Source organism: Euleptes europaea, chromosome 11 (assembly GCF_029931775.1).
Source record: "Euleptes europaea isolate rEulEur1 chromosome 11, rEulEur1.hap1, whole genome shotgun sequence".
Taxonomy (NCBI): Eukaryota; Metazoa; Chordata; class Lepidosauria; order Squamata; family Sphaerodactylidae; genus Euleptes; species Euleptes europaea.
In genome coordinates this window covers 6,229,408-6,250,153 of record NC_079322.1, presented here as the reverse complement: position 1 = coordinate 6,250,153, position 20,746 = coordinate 6,229,408, and the positions used below count along the sequence as shown (strand labels likewise).

General features: G+C 47.3%; 1 protein-coding gene across 1 annotated transcript in view; it reads right to left on the bottom strand.

The window, feature by feature from the left end:
• The window catches only part of CDKL2 (cyclin dependent kinase like 2), a 42,952-nt gene that overhangs the window by 14,478 nt on the left and 7,728 nt on the right, over positions 1 to 20,746 (bottom strand). Inside the window, exons 3-9 of the mRNA XM_056857853.1 lie at positions 19,086 to 19,264; positions 17,849 to 17,961; positions 13,177 to 13,316; positions 11,051 to 11,139; positions 10,173 to 10,296; positions 8,722 to 9,014; positions 6,430 to 6,523 (exon numbers count right to left, since the gene is read on the bottom strand). Coding sequence (XP_056713831.1) covers positions 6,430 to 6,523; positions 8,722 to 9,014; positions 10,173 to 10,296; positions 11,051 to 11,139; positions 13,177 to 13,316; positions 17,849 to 17,961; positions 19,086 to 19,264 — 1,032 coding nt within the window. The remainder of the gene's footprint in view (positions 1 to 6,429; positions 6,524 to 8,721; positions 9,015 to 10,172; positions 10,297 to 11,050; positions 11,140 to 13,176; positions 13,317 to 17,848; positions 17,962 to 19,085; positions 19,265 to 20,746) is intronic.

Here is a 20,746-nt window from a genome sequence, read left to right as displayed (position 1 = left end):
GGGTAAGCAATGTGAAAGGCGTCGACGAGGTCGGGGGCGGAGACATCCCGTGCGCGCACCCATTCGTCATAGGCAGGGGGAAAATGTTTCCAACGAACTAGATATTGGAGAGTGCCATGGTGAATACGGGAGTCAAGGATCTTGGAGACTTCGAAGTGTTCTTCCCCCCCCACCATGATGGGCTGTGCAGGCGGTGGGTTCGGATGCCACCGTGGAGAAGCAACATGGGGTTTGAGGAGGCTTATGTGGAAAACAGGATGCACACGCCTCAAGGATTTGGGGAGAGCCAGTTCCACTGTGACAGGGTTTATGACCCGCGTAATGGGGAAAGGGCCAATGAATTTGGCGCTGAGTTTATGGCACGGTTGGGTGGAACGGAGGTTTTTGGTGGAAAGGTAAACCAAAGCACCCACTTGCAGATCACCCCCGGGGGAGCGATGTTTGTCAGCTTGCGCTTTGTATTTACGTTTGGCCCGGTCGAGGTTGCTAACGAGCCAGGGCCAAGTGGTACGGAGGGCGTGTGCCCAGGAAGCAATGTCGGGGTTCCCCTCCCCCTCTACATCATCTGTAGGAACGATGGGACTGAAATCTTGTCCATACACAGCAAAAAACGGGCTAAAACCTGTGGATTGATGCATGGCATTATTGTAGGCATATTCTGCTAAAGGTAACAGTTCCACCCAGTTATCCTGGTGGTAGTTAACATAACAACGCAAATAACATTCAAGTACAGCATTGACACGTTCAGTTTGACCATCAGTTTGAGGATGGTATGCACTAGATAATCCCTGTTCCACCCCCACCAACTTGAGGAAAGCTTTCCAAAACTTAGAAACGAAACCACTTCCGCGGTCACAAATTATTTTACGCGGAAACGAATGTAAACGAAATATATGCGTCACGAAGAGGCGGGCCAGTTTCTGAGCAGAGGGGATCCCTGCACATGGAATCAAATGTATTTGCTTAGAAAACAAATCAGTAACAACCCACAACACAGTTTTACCCCCACTGAGAGGGAGATCAGTCATGAAGTCCATAGCAATCACTTCCCAAGGTCTGCTGGGCGTTTCAAGAGGTTGTAGCAGTCCCGGGGGTTTGCCCTGCGATCGTTTCGCAGCGGCACAAACGGGACAGCTGCGGATGAAGGAGTCAATGTCGGAACGCATTCCCCCCCACCAGAACTGTCTGCGCAATAAGTGAAGGGTCTTCAGAAACCCAAAGTGCCCAGCTGTTTTGGCTCCATGAGCTAAATGTAAAACGTCCTTCCGGAGAGCTTTGGGTACATACAATTTTGAGTCTTTGTACCAGGACCCCCCTTGTTCCAAAACACCAGGAGGTAGGGTATGAGCGGAACGTTCTAAAAGGCACTGGTCCCGAAGGACAGTTAAAAAGGATTCGGAGATGGGGATTTTGGAGGGAGCCCCCCCGTCGGTCCTGGAGATCTGAGGAATAGTTATAGGGTTAGTGCTTACGTGCGGCGGCGCGCAGACTGCAGGCGGCTGAGCGGTCGGAGGGGTAGGAGGGGCGGGAACTCCGGTCTGTTGCGGTGGCGGCTGGGCAGCCGGTTGGGCTGGCGGAGCTTGCGAGTTAGGGAAGGTGTGTTGATGCTGGGATCGGGTTTGCACAGCCAGCATAGGTAGGGCCCCACGTTGCATAGGGGTGAACAGAGAGTTGGTAGGTCTTTCGAGTTTTACCGGATATTGTGGTAAACGGGAGAGGGCATCCGCGAGAACGTTCTGCTTCCCAGGGACGTGCTTCAGGGTGAAACGGAACTGAGCAAAGAACTCCGCCCACCGTTGTTGTTTCGCCGATAGCTTATGGGACCCCGTGAGGGCAGCTAGATTTTTGTGATCGGTCCAAACTTCAAAGGGTACTTTAGACCCTTCCAAGAATTGCCGCCATAAAGTCAGTGCATGATGAACTGCAGAGGCCTCTTTCTCCCAGATGGGCCAGTTTAATTGAGCGTGCGCAAATTTTTTTGAAAAGTAAGCGCAAGGGTGAAGAAGACCGTCCGGTCCTTGCTGGAGGAGAGCCCCTCCCATGGCTACATCGGAAGCATCGACTTGCACAATGAACATTTGATTTGGGTCTGGGTGCCGTAGCACCGGCTCCGAAGTGAAGAGGCGTTTGAGGGCCAGAAAGGCGGCTTGGCATTGCTCAGTCCATAGGATTTTTGCGGAGGGCAAGGCAGCCGAGCTTACTTTTCCCTTAGTTTTCAGTAGGTCTGTAATGGGTAGAGCCACTTGGGCGAAGTTAGGAATGAATCCCCGATAGAAGTTTGCAAATCCCAGAAATTGCTGTACTTGCTTACGGTTGGTGGGGGGAGTCCAATCGAGGACGGCTTGGACTTTGGCGGGGTCCATGCGAAGACCTTGGTGGGAGATGATGTATCCCAAAAACGTGAGTTTGCTTTGGTGAAATTCACACTTAGCTAGTTTAGCGAACAGTTGATGGTTACGCAGGCGTTGTAGAACTTCCCTGACCAGAGTCACATGCTCGTCTATAGTTTTCGAATAAATGAGAATGTCATCTAAGTAGACCACCACCCCACGATATAGAAGGTCATGTAGGATTTCATTGATGAGTTGCATGAAGACCCCCGGGGCCCCTTTTAATCCGAACGGCATTACAAGGAATTCATACATTCCGAAACAGCTAGAGAAGGCAGTGAGGTGTTCATCTCCTTCGCGGATACGGACTCGGTAGTAGGCTTCCACCAAGTCTAATTTAGAGAACACACGGCCTTCCTGTAATTGTCCCAAAATATCCGATATTAATGGGATAGGATAGGCGTTGGTCTGGGTAACCGCATTGAGCTTTCTGAAGTCAATGCACAGGCGAAGGTCGCCCTCTTTTTTCCGGACGAAAAACGCGGGGGCCGAGTTTGGGGCATTCGAAGGGCGAATGAACCCTCTGGCGAGGTTTTTGTCCAAAAAGTCCCGGAGGACAGTGCGCTCGGAAGCGCTCATAGGGTAAATCTTACTTTTGGTTAATGTGCAATCCTTTACTACTTCAATCGCACAGTCTGAGGCCCGGTGGGGGGGTAAGGCATCACATTCCCTAAGGTCGAAGACATCTTCAAAGTCCCGGTATACAGCGGGTAGAGCCGGTGGTACTGGGGCAGTAGAGGTTAACGCTGGAACGGGCGGAAATGGCAGAGCAAAGTTTTGCCGATGCTGGTCGCAGGTGGGACTAGCGAAAGAGATAGTGTTTGTTTCCCAATCAATATTGGGACTATGTCCTTTAATCCAGTTAATTCCCAAGACCACTTCAAATCGGATAGGGGCTATAGTGAAGTCTATTTGTTCCCAGTGGGAACCAATTCCCATTGCCACCCCTATGGTGCGATGATCAACTGGACCCCCCTGGAATTGGCTCCCGTCCATTTGAGCAAATTGGACGGGGGCGGGTAAAGCCTCTGAGTCGGCTCTGAGGGCAGCAAACGTGGCTTCGCTTATGAGAGTGCGACAGCAACCGGAGTCAATTAGTGCTTTGACGGGGATTTGTGGACCTCCGTTAAGTTGTTGTAAAACTGCATCTACGTAGACGGTGGAGTCCACTTCTTTGATTTTGGTAGGAGCATTCGGTTTGATAGGAAGATCCTGAGAGGTCTGTGGAGATGCTCCATTCACCACAGACCGGAGCCGTTTTTTGACAAGTCGAGGGGAGATTCCAGGTTTAAGGCTGGAGAAATCCAAGGGTTTTCCTCATCCGAAGAGGGAAAGCTGTCCCCCAATGGGGCACTTGTAATCCGAGACCCGGCGGGGTCGTTGGAAGCAGGCAGGGAGGCTGGGTCCCCGGCATGGAGTGCAGAGGGTGTGGGCCTTCCCGGAGCTGCGCTGCGGGTGGCCGCGGTGCCTCTGCGTGGTGGACGACCTCGGGCGCGGGTTGTCGTGCTGGGACGAAATAATTCCTGGCGGCGTGGGCAAACGGCTGCAAAGTGGCCCATTTCTCTGCATGTAAGACAGGCACCCCTCTGAAATCGGGCTTCACGTTCCTGGAGCGGACGTGGGGGATTTCGTGGGACGAGCAGTGGTGCCTTGGGTTGAGGCTTTTGGGTACCCTTCTCCTTGTGCTTTTGACGGACGAGAGAAATAAAGCGGCGGCGGCTTTCCACTTCCTCGGCTAATAGGATCCAGCCTTCGAGGGTATCGGGATCGCCCCGCATGTAAGACCAGTTCAGAATGTCAGGATGCAAGGCTTCCCTGAAATGATGGATTAGGGTGGTCTCGGGCCAACCTACAATTTTACTTGCTAGTCGCTGAAATTCATCGGCAAATTCCCGAACTGTAGCAGAGCCTTGTTTTAATTGTAAGAGTTCCGTTTTGGCTCTTTCTCCCAGGAAGGGGTCCTCAAACCTCCTTCTCAGGGCAGTCATGAAGTTGTTGAGGGAACGAATCGCACGAGAGCGGGTGTCAAACTGGAGGACCATCCAGTCAGCCGCTTTGCCTGTCAGGAGGGAAGCTACGTACCGCACCCGGCTATCTTCCGTGGGGAAAAGTTGACCTTGTTCTCGCATATAACTGTCCACTTGATGCAAGAAACAAGGCAAAGTCTCAAGAGATCCGTCATACGTAGTCCTCAATTTGAGTTGCTTCCAAGGACCGGGCGCGGGCTGACCCGGTTGCACGGGTGGTCCGGGCGGAGGAGCAACAGGAGCTCCGGGAGGCACGGGTGGAGCAGGTACATTAGCAGGTGGTTGCACGGGTGGTCCGGGCGGAGGAGCAACAGGAGCTCCAGGAGGTAAGGGTGGAGCAGGCACATTAGCGGGTGGTTGTACGGGTACCCCCTGACCCTGTATCGGAACGGGCTGTCTCTGAGCTATCAGGGTTTGTTGTAATTGCCTGTTCTCGTGAAGCATAAGTTCCATTACTTCTTGGAGTTGATCAACACGGTCGGAGAGCTCCCGATTCTGGGCTCGTAAAAGATGAACCTCCTCACTTGGGCCACCAGTAAGATGAGGCTTACTGGTTCGGAAGCTCGTGGCCCATTGAGAGCTATCCCCATATAAATCCTCGTCTTCAGACTCATCTGAGTCTCGACGTCGGTCAGCCAAACGGCGTGCGCGTTGGGTCGCACGCGACGGGACAAACGCCGGGGAAAAAGTTAGACCTGATAGTCCCAGTACATAGTCCTTGGGGCGCGTGTCCACGTTCGCCTGATTCCTTGCTGCAGCCGCCCTGGCTGCTTCCGCCGCCTCTCTCTCTCTTGCGATCCTAGCCGCTTCGGCGGCTTGCTGATCCGCAAGGACTTTGGCGTTCTCAAGTCTTAGGGCAGCCTCTGCCGTAATGCGCGGCAAAAGTTCTGTCTCGAGGAGCAAGAGTATGGGGTCAGGTTCCCCGCCCAGCAGAGGTTGTACTCGAACCGCCAGTGCGGATGCCTCGGCTCCAAACGTCGGGGTCAAAACTTGAGCCAAGGTGGCTACCGGGGTGTCCTTTGTACATTCCACAAGGAGAAGAGCGGTGCTAATAGCGACTCGCTTGGCCTCAGCCTGGCAGCTGGCCGCATCCGGGATCAGGGAAAAACCCTCCGGCGGGGCTCCCGCCATGGTAGAAAGAGTTTGTCGAGAAATAAGATTATCCAAAAGTCCAGTTAATATTTGTAAATCCTCAGTCGCCAATCGGGCATCGTCCAGTAATTGATCCAAGTCCTGAAGATCTAAACGAGCATCAGTATCCTCCGATGTTAACATCCAGAGACGTCCTGTAAGAGATTGCCACTGCGCGTGTACCAGTCCCCTCAAGCGGCAAACCTCTCGGTTCGTCCGGAAAAGTTCAGCGATTAAGTCCTGTAACAGAGTAGGGTCCTCTGAGAAGGGCTCCAGGGTAGTAGATCACCTGGAGAGCTGCACAGCTCCCATCCAAGTGGCAGGCGAACCCCCCCTGGGCTCCAGCCTGGCTAGGAGAACGGTGAAGAGATAGCTGTCATAATGTCAGCCCTTGGCCCACAGAACCAGAAATCACCACAAAGTCTTATAGAGTCCAAACAGATGGCTTTTACTGATCAAATAGGCATACAGTGCAAACGAATAAAATGACAGCTATGAAAGGCTCACTAGCTGGGAGATATTATAAGGCAGGAAAGGCGGGAGATTACACGCAGGAATACAGTTTCCCAGGAGCTGAGTTCCCAGGCTTAGGCATGCGACCTTGGGGAGCAGACAATACAGCACAGAGACAGAGGCAATAACGAAACCGAGATAGCAGCCTGACACTAAGCCATCCTGTCCTTTGGGTCCAATGAAGAAGTCTAAGGCGAGCGAGTGCCTTTGGCGGCAGCGAAAATAAGTAGGAAACGCTAAGGAAGGCAAGGAGGCAGCATAACACGTCACCTCAGAACACTACAGAGCGGTGCCGTTACAGGTGTTACATACCAGGGGTCTCAGAAAGGGACAAAATGTTACAAGCAAGAAAACAGTAAATCTCTTACCGATGATGTCAAGTTCACACCAAAGTGTCCTACTGGTGATTTTCGGCTTTGCTTTATGAAAGGGTTGACATATTTTTTAGGCTTCTCATCAGTTCTAAAACACAAAAAACCAGAGATCCTGTTGTCACCGGGATACCTAAAAGCCATCACCATCGCTGCTCTTCCACCTCCCAGGGCTGCAGCTCCTGGGGTGGCAGGTAAGAGGAGCTGAAGCAGCCAGATGGATGTGACCCCTCAGGACCCATGTGGGACGAGTGGGGGCTGGGGGAGCATTTAAAGTGCAGCATGGAGGAGGGCGCTGAGCCCCTTTTCTCACCCACACTTTACTCTCTTGAACTTTTCTTCTTCCCAGGTGGGCTTTGCTTTGAGAGTGGCAGGGATAAAATTCACCCCATGCTTTAAATGCACCCACTCCAAAATGAATTGGGTGATGACCCTGCTCTTACTCACCAACCTGTGCAACAGATTCTGATGCTCAGTGTCTGCACTGCACAGTGCGGTGGGCTCCCTTGTGACTGTTGATAAGTCCAGTTTATGTTCTCTTTCTCTCTTCTCCCCTCTCTCAAACGCACCAGAGATCTTTACAGATCTGAAATCTCGAGGTCCTGCATTTTGCAGCTTCCTCCCTTTCACAGCAAGCTACCCTGGAAATCTGATTTTCTGTCATCATCGAGCTGGCAGAACAAGTAACCAGCACCATGCTTTTTAAAATACAAAAACCTCCACGTGGTCTGCCTGCCTATACATATTATCTGACAACTCCTCGTCTCTGTAGAGCTTTTTGCTTGGCTAGATTGAATGCTAACCCTTTTATGGTAATGCAGGGCAGAATTCTGAATATACCATACTCAGACAGGATCTGCCCTTGCTCTTCTGGCTCTATTGACACATTAGCCCATGCCCTTTTGGAATGCCGCTTTTACGAGGAACTTCGATCGCACTATATCTCCCCCCTTTTAATATACAAATCCAATGCCTCTGTGACCGACATAATGCCTTTTTTACTAAGCGACAGGGACCCCAAGGCTACATTGTCAGTGGCAAGATTTGTTTCAGTCCTTATATCCCTCCAACACTAGATATATGCTGCTCAAGATCAATTGATCAAGGAGCTTCTAAGGGATAAAAGGAAAGGAAAGGAAAAACAAAAAAAAAACCCCACAACCAACTTAAAAACTCCCACCAAAGAATAACGGCCTTAGTTAGTCATAAGAAAACTCAATAGAGTCCTTGGTACTTGGAAGACCGATTTATTGTGGAACAGACATTTTGTGGAATGGAAGGCATGGTTGGTTCCTCAAAAACACTATAGAAAATGGCCATTTTACACAGGAAACTGTCAGATAGGCTCTCTGTCGGCCCCGGATATGAAACAAGATGGTTCCTCCCACTGACAAAATGGAGTTTTTTGTGCACTCCGTTGCTCCCCGTTTGCACCCGGTCTCCTGCCCTAGATCTGCACCTCAATGGAGACCCGCCCGAGTAATCGCTGATCTGATACCGGGTCCCGCAAAACAATGCCGGAAGCCCGGGAAGATCAGCCAGTTAACGAACGCGTTTATTTCCTATATGCGTTGTCTTAAGTCTTAACCGGTAGTTAACTTCTGTATTGTTTCTTTGTCTTCGAAACCTAATCAACCCCATTGTATTTACCCTATATATGTACCGATGCTTCCCCATGCCTGTATTCTAGCCTTACGTTTCTATGATCTGCTGAACTCGCTGACTTTCTGAAATAAAACTTTTAACTCGCTGCACCGTCTGGAGAGGTCTTTATTACCAGGAACGCGTTGCTGAGACCTGACAGAAACCAAGGGCAGAACAATGCATTGTGCTGAATGCCATAATTTTTTTCCTTGAGGTTTATTTCTTTTACAGATTGCAATTGCACTCTAAAGGGGGAATCTACTGCTGAGGGGCATGGGAACATATAACTCTTTTTCCTTGCCCCATTTTCCCGCTAGAAAGTCATCCCCTTTGAAGAAGTTAAAACAACTTTGCAAAGGAAACCAAAATCGGTATAAGAGAAACCTCGGATAAAAGGACCCAGGAGCCTCAGTCCGCCTGTAGCTCTGCCCTCAATGAGGAGCTCCAGCCATTCATGTTGCACAGCTGCATTTGCCACATTCACTCGGGCCTGCATTGCAGGGGTGCACGGAACCCAACTTAGGTGGGATGAGGGTGGTGGTGGTCAGAAAGACACAGTTTGAACAGGACGTCTGTCAGACTGATACCAGAGCCAAATACAGTAAAACTGCAACACAGACATAACCCCGCTGTTTCATTCTGTACCTGCAATTAGGGGTTCCCAGTACTGCCCCCATATCAGAGGTCCCAGTCATGCTGGAGGTCACAGTGGAATGGATCCGCGTAATGGGAGGAATCACCACACTAGGATTCTTCACATAGTCCAGATTGCTACTGGGATCCTTCGAACTTGCCAGCGGGAGTGTTTTGGCCTGTCCAGTTCCACTCTCATACAGGAAACTCATCTCTGACAATCTGTCAACTTTCTCTAGATCTGCCTTGGACAATTTCATTCTGAACAGTTTTGAGTCTTTGGCCTTGGGATCCAAACTAAAGTCCTGTTTCAAAACACAAATGCCAGGAGCAAAGATGAGTTTACTGCTCTTAAATTTAAGGAACAGAAGGCAGATATCCTTCACAGCATCAACTTGAACAATCAGCACAAATCTGCAAAGGAAAAAGCCCTCTATCTGATGTGCATAGAACTGAGCGCCTTTCCCTTGATTCCATGGCAGCAACTGAGGCTGACAGCCAAGTGGATCCTTGACAAGGAGCTGCCTCTGGTAATGGTAAGTAAAATATTAACCGATAGTTTTAGTTTTGTATGATGACGTTTTGTTCGCAAGCAAGTAATACCAAATGACTGTGAACAATGCTTTCTCATTCAAGATATGATTGGCTGGAGGCTCAGAGGTACCAGCCAGCCAACCAATCCCACCCCCCAGCTCCAGGCCACTCCTCTGACCCCCCCTGGATGCTTTTTCAGGCTGCAGCCGGCCCTTTGGTCTCTCTTTCTCTCTCTCTACTGGCATGGGACTGAGGCCCACATGAAGTCCTCTCGCAATAGCCTGATGCAGACTCCACAGGGATTGCAGAGTCCACGTATGCATGCAGGGACGGGGAGGTTTGTGAAACTGCAGAGATTTGATCTCAACACCAAAAGCTCCACTGGCAAAAGTTTCAGGAATTGGTTTGCAATTCCACTCATTTTCAAACAAGTCAACATACCATTATCATAATTCAAGTTTGACTCTCTGATCTCTATGTAACACTTGCTTTGCAGGGAGACTCTCTGATCCCTTTGCAACACTTGAAGGCCTCAAGCTCAGCCCCCCCACCATGTTTACTTATAAAAGGTCTCATGTACGGAGGGTGGGAAAGACGGTCCTCCTGCTTGAGAACCTGGAGAGCCACTGCTGGCTGGAGCCGACCACACTAAGCAAGATGGATCTAGTTGCAAAGCCTTTTTTACACCACCCTTTCTCCAAGGTGCTCAAGGTGGTTTACATGACTCTCCTCTCTTCCTTTTTTTCCTGACAACAATCCTGTGAAGCAGATTAGGGTGAGAGACAATGACTGGCCAAAAGCCATCCAGTGACCATGTCTGAGTCAAAATTTGAACCCAGGTCTCCCACTACATCATACTGGATCAACTGTCTGGCTCAGTGGCATTATATATGAACACCCTATTTGAAAGAAAGTAAGTTTACACAAACCTGGAATAGAAGCATTTTTCTTTCATCACTACAGTCATCTTTGTTTCTCCTGTTTATTTTTGATTTCTTGGGCAAAGGGAGGTCTCTTTCTTTTTGAATCTTTACTTTAAGTTCTTGAGCAAATCTGTATTTTATATTTTTAAAAGAAGAATGATCAAACTTTTATAATTACTCAACTATACTAAAGAAAAAATGAAAAAGTTCAGCATACACCCCAACTTTTTCTCTAAAGGATATTTTGGCAACTAATATAATCCCACCATATCTGCATCATAACCTTGTCAAAACTTGTTAACAAAATAAAGTTCTCACACAGCTCTAGAAATCACAGCGTTTCGCGGGGGGGGGGCGCGCACTGTGGGCCAGGGGCTTTCCACCCAGCTTCCAAACTGCCCCAGCTGCTCTTTTGCAACACATGCTCGAGGGCCACCTTTGAGCTAAGGATTCAGAAAGGTCAGAAGCAACAACCTGCACTCTCCAGGTCCCTGGCTCACCTGCTGCACTGATCCCATGAGCAAGACAGAGAAAATAAACAAAATGTCACTTGATGCTGTTTTTGTCAAATCAGAATTACAAATACAGAATCCCCTCCTCCAGATCTCTCCACACCTGGTGTGTGTGTTTGGGGGGGGGGCTGGATCTACAGAGCTTAACCCTTCCCTGCCGCTCCTCTTCAACTCTGCCCCTGCTACCCCAGACACCTGGGAGCTCAGCTAGGCCCTGTGAGTCCCCTGATCAAGCTGAGAGAATGGCCCTGTGGGAAAGAGGAAGGAAACAATTCTGAAAGTGGGCTTGGGGAGGTCACCCGTACACAATGGTAGGACAGCTTTCTTCTCTGGACAGGCACGACTGAGAGGCTCAAACACTGTTCAACCAACCTTTCCACAAAACCATCTTTGGTCAATAGATGGCACCGCAGTAGTTCAGCACAGGAGGGCCTTTTGTCAGGATCAGTCCGCAGACATTGCTGAAGCAAGAGCCAAAGGTCCTGTTAACTACAGTGGAATCTTAAATAACTGCCTTGCTTTCACAGAAGTAAAACACCAATGAATGTATAAAAACCCTTGTGGCTTTTTAATAACGAGAGCACATTCCAATGGAAACTGAGCTTTAGGTTTTAGCAGTGTTATCTTCATATGTTTATAATCAAAAGGATTTTAGAATATGGCAAGATTATTTACATGTGTAGAACTATAGTTTCCAGAAAGCTTTACTTGAATGACATGTCTAACACCAAAAAGGTTGCATGAATAATTCAAAATGTTGGAGATGAAGGGCAAATGAAGCAGATGCGTGAGATTGGATTTATATTGGATAAATGTAATAAACCATATTACAAACTGTGAAATACATTTGGATTCAGAAGTTATTCAATTATTTAAATAGCCAAATTTAATAGCCAGAAGAGCTATATCACATGAACAGATGAAGCTGCCTTATACTGAATCAGACCCTTGGTCCATCAAAGTCAGTATTGTCTACTCAGACCGCAGCAGCTCTCCAGGGTCTCAGGTGGAGGCTTTTCATATCACCTATTTTCCTAATCCCTTTAACTGGAGATGCCAGGGATTGAACCTGGGACCTTCTGCATGCCAAGCAGATGCTCTACTACTGAGCTACGGCCCCTCCCCTATTAATTAACAGTTTGTAATCAACTCTCAGAAGGTTACTGGTTTCCAAATGGAAGATAGTTAATATGCCCTCAAAAACAGAGCGACAATAAAATGTGGTATATTGTAAAATCAGGAAAACTGATAACATACACACATTTGAAACAGAATAGTTTAGAAAATTCATTGCTATACAATATGGGGCTCTATTGAGGAATTACACAAATTTAAGTTTGACTGAAATTTACAACTGATATTGTTAAAGATTTTCTATTCCTCAGTTCAATCGTCAACCAAAAGGGAGACTGCAACTGAGAAATCAAAAGGAGATTGAGACTTGGAAGGGCAGCCATGAAGGAACTAGGAAGTGTTGCTGGCAACCAAGTTCAAGATAATTCATACTGTAGTATTCCCCATTACTATGTATGGGTGAGAAAGCTGGACAAAGAAGAAAACTGACAGGAAGAAAACTGATGTATTTGAAATGCAGTGTTGGAGGAAAGTTTTCCAGATATCGTGGACTACCAAAAAGACAAATCTGGGGGTTCTAGATCAAATCAAGTCTGAACTTTCCCTAGAAGTTGAAATGACTAAACTGAGGCTTTGGTTCCATTATGAAAAGACAAGAGTTACTGGAAAAGACAAGAAAAGAGCAAGAGTCCAGCAGCACCATCATGATCTATCTCCATGGAAAAGACTAGAATGCTAAGAAAAGTTGAAGGCAAAAGAGGGAGACCCAATATGAGATGCATTAACTCAACAAGGGAAGTCACGGCCTTCAGTGTGCGAGACTTGAGCAGGGTTGTAAATGACAGAACATTTTGAAGATCATTCATTCATAGGGTTGTCTTAAGTCTGAAGCAACTTGCCAACATGTATCACACATGCATAGGGTAGTTTGTCAAATTTGAATTGCACAGTACATTTATTAAAATATTTATATCCCACCTTTCCTCAGGACTCCAGGTGTACTATAAATCACAAACTAAAAACATATGGAATAAAATAAAACTCCAAGTACCCAACCCCCAAGAGTCCTGCAGTCCATACTCTGTTAAAGCCCTGGATACATTTTGTAAATAAAATACGCAATAAGCCATTGCATGCATGCACCAGGCAGAAGACACTGCTGTGTTGACCACACAGGCGCCCAGTATTTGTGCCAGTCCTAACCAATCCAGTAGCTTTACAATATACTGCCTGCAGTGACAGATGTAAATCACCCCACTTCCACCTGTGCTTGAAAACAGCCCTGAAACCCGAGCCCAGCCAGCTCTCTAGCTCCCCATTTCTTATCACAGCTCCCACTTACTCCGATTTCCCACTCCCATGTTATTTAGCAAAGATCCTTGAGGACAAAGAGAAGTCTACACTGATATGAAATGGGAACTCACCTGAGCAAAATCTATCACTGCAACGGAGAGCTTGGCATATCGTTTCTCCAGAGGTTCTAGCTCCTTCACCTCAGGCAATCTCACACCAGCAAAGAGAGGATTCCTATAAAACAACTCTTGGTGTCTTGGAATTAAGTTACCTGTAATGCATAAGAACCTATAATCCTGCTTGATCATCAAAACACAAACATAAAGAAAGCATAGGGCAACACAGTCATGGCTTTGCATGCTAAAAAGATGCAAAAAATAATAATTGCACCGAGTTAACACAGAAGCAAAATTCTCTAACTAATATTAAATATCCAAACACATATGTTTTCTCTGGTTTTGCATGTGGCTTGTTCTGCACCAGCTAGTTGTCAGGGAGGGGCATGGATGTGTGGCCGTGAAGCCCTTGTCTCTGGCCAATGAAACCCCTATTCTGTAGCCACTCTGGCTTTGGAGTCTCCACCAGGTATTCCTCACAAAACTTGTAACCGTAAAGGCTAAAATATGCCTTCCTCCCTTACTTTTAAAATGAAAAGTGAGATTCTTAGACAGCTGAATTCTGACATCAGCACCATACCCTTTCTGCATTCCCAGAGTACATTTTCAGCAAACGCTGTCTTGGTAAAACCCCAGAGCACTGAGGGGTACCTAGTTTCTCAGAAGCATGACTCTCATAAATCCTCATGGCAAAAAATCTTTGATGAAAAACTGTCACTGACGGGCATCTCGTGGGATGTGTTATCAGATCTTGGAAAAACAGAAGCTTTCACTATAATAAAAAAGTGTACCAAAGAGATTGATTATGATCTTTTCTTGCTCGTTGAGTTTGCTCATCTCAGTTTTTCGGAATACCACCGCCACGTGGTTTGCCTGCCTATACCTATTTCTTGACCATTCCTCATCTATCTAGAGCCTTTTTTCTAGTTAGGTTAAATGCTAACTCTTCTATGATTACGCAAGGCAGAATTCTGAATCGATTCATTAGCTCATGGGCTTTTGGAATGTCATTTCTATGAGGATCTTAGATCACGATATATTTCTCCTCTTTTAATACATAAATCCAATGCCTCTGTGTCTGATATAATGCCATTTTTATTAAGTGATAAGGATCCCAAGGCTACACCGGCAGTGGCAAAATTTATTTCAGTCCTTATATCCCTCAAATATTAAACTTAAAACTATGCTGCTCAAGATCAATGGATCAAGGAGCTTCTAAGGGATAAAGTAAAGGAAACAACCAGAGAACCAGCCAAGGTCTAGAAGGGAAGAGATATCCAGAAACTTAAGACCTCGAAGGTCATCAGTGTAGTGCCCCAATCTTTTTTAGGAACTAGGAATAGTCTGGAGTAATACCCCCCCCCCCGATTCATCTGGATTGGACACCTTTTCGCCAGCCTCTTTCTCCAATAGGACCTGTAACTGGTCCTCCAATTGTGGAACAGAGTTATCCAGGCCATGCCTGACAGCAGAAACTGGGTGGAGGAGCAATAAGTTCAAGTCTGTAACCCTGACAAATAACAGCCACAACCCAAGAGTCTGACATTATAGTCCCCCATTCAGTACAACTATGAAAACCGGTCACCAAACTTAACAATGTGCAGGGCCCCCGATAGGCAGAAACCCGACTTATGTTATTGTTGGGGTTCTTGGAACTCTGTGCCACTTGACCCGATCTGGGTCTGGATGAGCTCTTTCTCTTAATGTAACCCAACAGAAGTATAGTGTCCAGATCACGCAAAGTGATGGTATCGTTTTACTCTGCTCTGGTTAGACCTCACCTAGGGTATTGTGTTCAGTTTTGGGCACCGCAATTTAAGAAGGATGTAGACAAGCTGGAACGTGTCCAGAGGAGGGCAACAAAGATGGTGATGGGTCTGGAGACCAAGTCCTATGAGGAAAGGTTGAAGGAGCTGGGTATGTTTAGCTTGAAGAGGAGAAGACTGAGAGGGGATATGATCACCATCTTCAAGTACTTGAAGGGCTATCATATAGAGGATGCTGCCGAGTTGTTTTCTGTTGCTCCAGAATGTCGGACCAGAACCAATGGGTTGAAATTAAATCAAAAGTTTCCGTCTAGACATTAGGAAGAATTTTCTAACAGAGTGGTTCCTCAGTGGAACTGGCTTCCTCAGGAGGTGGTAAGCGCTCCTTCCCAGGGTTTTTAAGCAAAGGCTGGATAGCCATCTGTCAGCAATGCTGATTCTATGACCTTAGGCAGTTCATGAGAGGGAGGGCATCTTGGCCATCTTCTGGGCATGGAGTAGGGGTGTGTGTGGGGGAGGTGGTTGTGAATTTCCTGCATTGTGCAGGGGGTAGGACTAGATGATTCTGGTGGTCCCTTCCAACTCAATGATCCTATGATTCTATGTTGCTGTGATTGTTGTACAAAAATCTTGAGGGAGGATACAAGGGTCTAGGAGGACCATAAAATCTTTGATCCTTCTGATACGGCTGCCAGTAAGATCTTTGGGAATATCTCTGCCTGTAAAGTGCTCTATTAGTGGCTGTGATGCTCAGAGACTTCGCAGTTTGCCTATTCTTTTTACTCTGGGACAGGGTGGCATTAGTCTTTTTGGAGAACAATGACACACCCTGAAAGGGTAGGTCTTCAACCCTCTGCCTAGTCTCAAGAGGAACAACAACGCCTGAGGACAACAGAGGTGGCTATGGCTCGAATAGTAGAATCAGCACCACGATGACCGGCATTATTTTGCCATTTGGATCGCCATATGGCCTCTGCTTGCAACACCCTGGCAAGTGAGCGTATCTCTTCAGGAAGGAATTCCAGGTAGGGGGGAACACTGCCACAATTACAACTAGTAGCCTGACACAATGGCCTGATAGTTGGCAATGCCAGGGCAGCCGGTCAATATAGTTTTTCTGCCTAAGGTATCCAATTCTCGACCTTCTTTTATCAACTGGGGCGGCATGGTATGCCTGTTGACCTTGAGGCTGCATTTCTTCAGTAATCAATGAAGAAGGTGGTGGGTATGTGGTCAAGAATCTGGCAGTGTTCTGTTGCACTGATGTCACCTGGACCGAAGATGGTTTCTGCCACAACTCGTGTGTGAGGTCTAGGAATTCATGTATGAGAGGGAGTCACCATGCCAGTTGAATCCGAATATAGACGTCTCAGGATCTTGTCCTTGGGTTTATGTTCCAAAGTGGAGATCTTGATTTTGAGTGATTGCACCATACAGATCATTCGTTCGCTGTACATTTTTAAGTCATCCGTGGGGGATGTGGGAGAAGGGTCCCCTACTCAGACTGTAGTAATAATCCTATTCAGCTGCATAGGCAGATGACATTGACATCAAGTAGTGTGGCCAAGACACAGGATGGTGTGGCTGGGTGTACCAGTTCGGAGCCGATCGGAACCAGCTGCATAGCTGATTTTGGGCCCACTTTACTCTCCAACAAGGAAAACTGAGGGGAACTTGAGGTTGGAGAAGGAGTCTTCCGAGGCTCCAATATTTCTACTGCCCCAGGAGATGGCTCGCACACTGATGCTACCTTCTTGGGCTCCAACTTATGCTTCTCTTGATGTCTGGTCAATCAATCAATCTAGTAAATCAATCAAATTTATTCATGTTGTGGTCACACACCTTAACAATCCAACTACAGATGTTTGGTCATGATCTTTCACTTCTTAGCCGGAGGCTCAAAAGCTGATCTCTGGACTGATGGGGATTGGGATCGGTTCCAAACATGGACCCGACAGAACCAAGTGCTCTGATGTGGAAGATGATCTCTTTGTAGCCCATCCTGGAGCCACGGTAGTAGGGGCATCGGTGGCCTGAAGAGCCTTCTCTCAAAGGGCAGCTTTAAGCTTCAAAGCCCTATCACTCATGGCTTTAGGCGTGAATTCTTGACAAGCCTTGCGGGAGGTGACATTATGTCCTTCTCCAAGACATCACAGGCACAACTCACATTCATCCGTCTGAATCATCTTGGCCTTACCATTTTTGAACTTTTTGAAAAGTGCCTTTTCAGCCATCCTGCTCAACCCCACAGCCCACTGGATCATGGGGGAGGGAAGTCTGATGTAAGGGAAACAATCCCTACCGACAACAAGATGAAGAATATCGGAGATTGCAATGAACAACAACAACTACGACGCAAAGAGAAACTAGAAGAAACACAATTGACTCCAAAGGCAGCGAAAAGGGAACTGAGGGAGAGAAGAGCGTGTGCGTGGGAGCACGTGACAGATGGGCGGGAAAGCCTTCCTGCGTTTCCAGCACACAGCATCCCCTGGAAAGACTGATCCAGGGTTGGCCTGCGCATGACAGTCCCTATGTGTGCCTGCACAAGATCAGAAATGAATGTCAGCCCACATGAAGAGGGAAAGAGGCACAGACGGCACTGCACTGGGGGACCAGCAGGCCAGAAGCTGCAGGCAGGGCTGGGAAAAGAAGCAACTCCCGGTCATCTCCAGAGAGGTTGCGCACAAGAGCAGAACTGTCTCTGCTGCCTTTCACAGCAACCAAAAATATGTTGCCTGAGCTCTCTTGCTTTTGGTCTCCTCTCTTCCAATTTACAAGAATTGAGATAGATTCAACACAGTATCTCACCCAAAGTCCCTTAATTTTGCGGGATGCTGTCTTCAGCTTCACTGTTAACTGAACAGAGGCTTTCTCAAATGCTCCTAGCTATAGAGAGGAAAACAAGACTGTTTTCTTACCCACACATTTCGTAATGTGATACAGCTGATCAATGTCGGAGTCTCCGGGGAACAGAGGTTCTCCTGTAAGCATTTCTGTCACTAGGCAGCCTATGGCCCACACATCGACAGCTCTGGGGAGGAAAATTAGGCATTGTACCTTTTAAAAGGGTAGCTTTCATGACAACCCCAAACGCAGCTGGACATGATCAGTCACAACTAGAACCATTGAAGCCACGGGAAAAAGCATTATCCACCCACCCCTGGGGAGAAAAATACCTGGAAATTTTGGGAACAATTGAAAGATATGCAATATTTATTTTTATATCAAACCTAAACCTGTTCTGCTGTTTTCACATCATTATTGACTGATCAAAACATTTTTAAAAAAAGTGTATTAGACATTTCAAAGAAAAACACACACTTCACAAGATTTGTTTCAATGCTCCCCTCAAATTTCCTACTTTTCCTTTAGAAAAAAATAAGAAAAAAAAGTCCTTGAGGACTTTTCCTTCTGAATATTCCCTTTCCCCTGCAAGCTTTAACATTTCTAGCTGGAATACATGAAGTCATCATGATGGAGCTGCTTAAAACAGCTGTTCTGTCTGGGATATAATTTATCACATGCTCCTTAACTACCAATGTTCCTTTTATCATCATCATCAGTTGTGGAACTCTCTGACCCAGGATGTGGTGATGGCTGCCAACTGGGAAGGCTTTAAGAGGGGAGTGGACATGTTCATGGAGGAGAGGGCTATTCATGGCTACAAGAAAAAAAATGGAACACACATGAACACATGAAGCTGCCTTATACTGAATCAGACCCTTGGTTCATCAAAGTCAGTATTGTCTACTCAAACTGGAAACGGCTCTCCAGGGTCTCAGGCAAAGGTCTTTCACATCACCATCTGCCAGATCCCTTTAACTGGAGATGATGGAGATTGATGCTCTACCACTGAGCCAGGGCCCCTCCCCACAATACAAGTCATGATGCATACCTATTCTCTCCAGGATCAGAGGAGCATGCCTATTATATTAGGTGCTGTGGAACACTGGCAGGTCAATGCTGCTTCAGTCATCTTGTTTGTGGGGTTCCTGGAGGCACCTGGTTGGCCACTGGGTGAACAGACTGCTGGACTTGATGGGCCTTGGTCTGATCCAGCATGGCTTTTCTTATGTTCTTATTTTCTTACCACTTTGGTCACTGTAAGTCTCCTTGAAAAGGGAAGACTTAAAGACATATTCTACAGTTTCTTACTTGCCATATTTAATATCCCCAACCAGCAGTTCAGGAGCGCGATACCACCGTGTTGCCACATAATCTGTGTAAACTTCTCCAGGGGCTGCCAGCATTCGCGCAAATCCAAAATCACACAGTTTGATAATTCCAGAATGGGAGACCAGTATGTTCTCAGGTTTGATATCTCTGTGTATGATCTAAAAAACATTTTCAGATGAGTTTCAGGCCCTATATCTTCCCCACCTTCTTCACCTGTCCAAAAACCCAGCTGCCTAGCACTGAAGCTGTGGGCTAATTCACACACTAATGCCCCCAACTGGTATCTCCCCCTCAAGTGATGATTTACACCTGTGAATGGGTCGTGACAAATATAATGCAGAGCTTGCTATCACTGCTATTGTGTTATTGATATTTTATTGAAGTATACCTAAAGAATATATTTATGTTGGCTGTGCGGTCCAGGAAAAGGCGTCAGACCTGCACTTGGAAGGCCACCCTCCCCCAAAGGAGGGGGCTTGCTCCTGGACACCTCCCTGACCTGGGATGCCCAAGCAAGGAGGGGAGCCAGGAAGGCATGCCTCCAATTCAAGTCAGTCTTTTAACTGTGGCCCTTCCTGGAAAAGTCCATTTCCATTTATTGTTACGGCCATTGGCCAGCATAAAATAACAGAGCAGTGCAAGTACCTATATAACATTAGTATTCCTGGAAAAGTCAGATCCGGGCCTGGCCACAGCCTCACATGCCTTGGTGACATTCGGGTGGGATTAATTTGCTTTCTGAATGGAGCTGCCTCTGAAAACAGTTTGGAAGCCTCGACTAGTTAAGAACACAGCTGCTCAGATGCTCAGGGGGTTGGCTGCAGGGAGCATATCATGCCTGCTCTGCCAGTCTGATTCCAAGCCCAACACCAAGGGCGAGTGAAATCATGTGCTCAAAGGCTTGGGTCCAGGGCATCTAGCGGTTCCTGTGAGCAGAGAAGGAACAAACCCAGTCAGACCATACCCGGCTGCTGCAAGCCAGGCAGAAGGACCCTCACCGCTTCCTCTGATGCCACCTCACCTCACTTCAGCTGTTCTGGCTGCCAGAGGTGCGCTCGTTTCTTTTACCAGGGATGTCAAACTCAATTGTTACATAAATGTCACTTGGTTGGGCCGGGCCATGTCTCGCCAGCCCAGATTGAGAGTGGTGGTAGTGGTGCCTGGGCTGGCTCCCGGGCCGGATAAGAGCTCTCAAGGGGCCTGATCCGGCCCCTGGGCCTTATGTTTGACACTCCTACCATACACTATAGGTATACTTTGTAATAAAGTTGATTTTTGGCAGCAGTCATTGTAATAGCTATTATGCTTTCATACAAGGGGATTTTAGAGAAGATTGAGCGATATCTTACCTTTGGCTGGAGGAACGTCCTCCAGAGGAAGAGCCCCATAAGTCAAAACAAGGCTCCTTGGCTGGAGGAAGGGTTCCAGCTTTGGTTAGTGGAGTGGCAGGACACAGACCATTATCTTTCAGAATTAAATTTATTCAGCAATTCTTGAATTGTATTTGAATAAATTATTATTGTATTCAATAAAGAACATACCCCCATTCCTCACTAGGACTTTAGTCCTGTGTTCTGTTCCCAATGTCCTTCCAATTATCTCATCTAGTTAACACTCAAAAGCAGACAGGTTACAGTGAG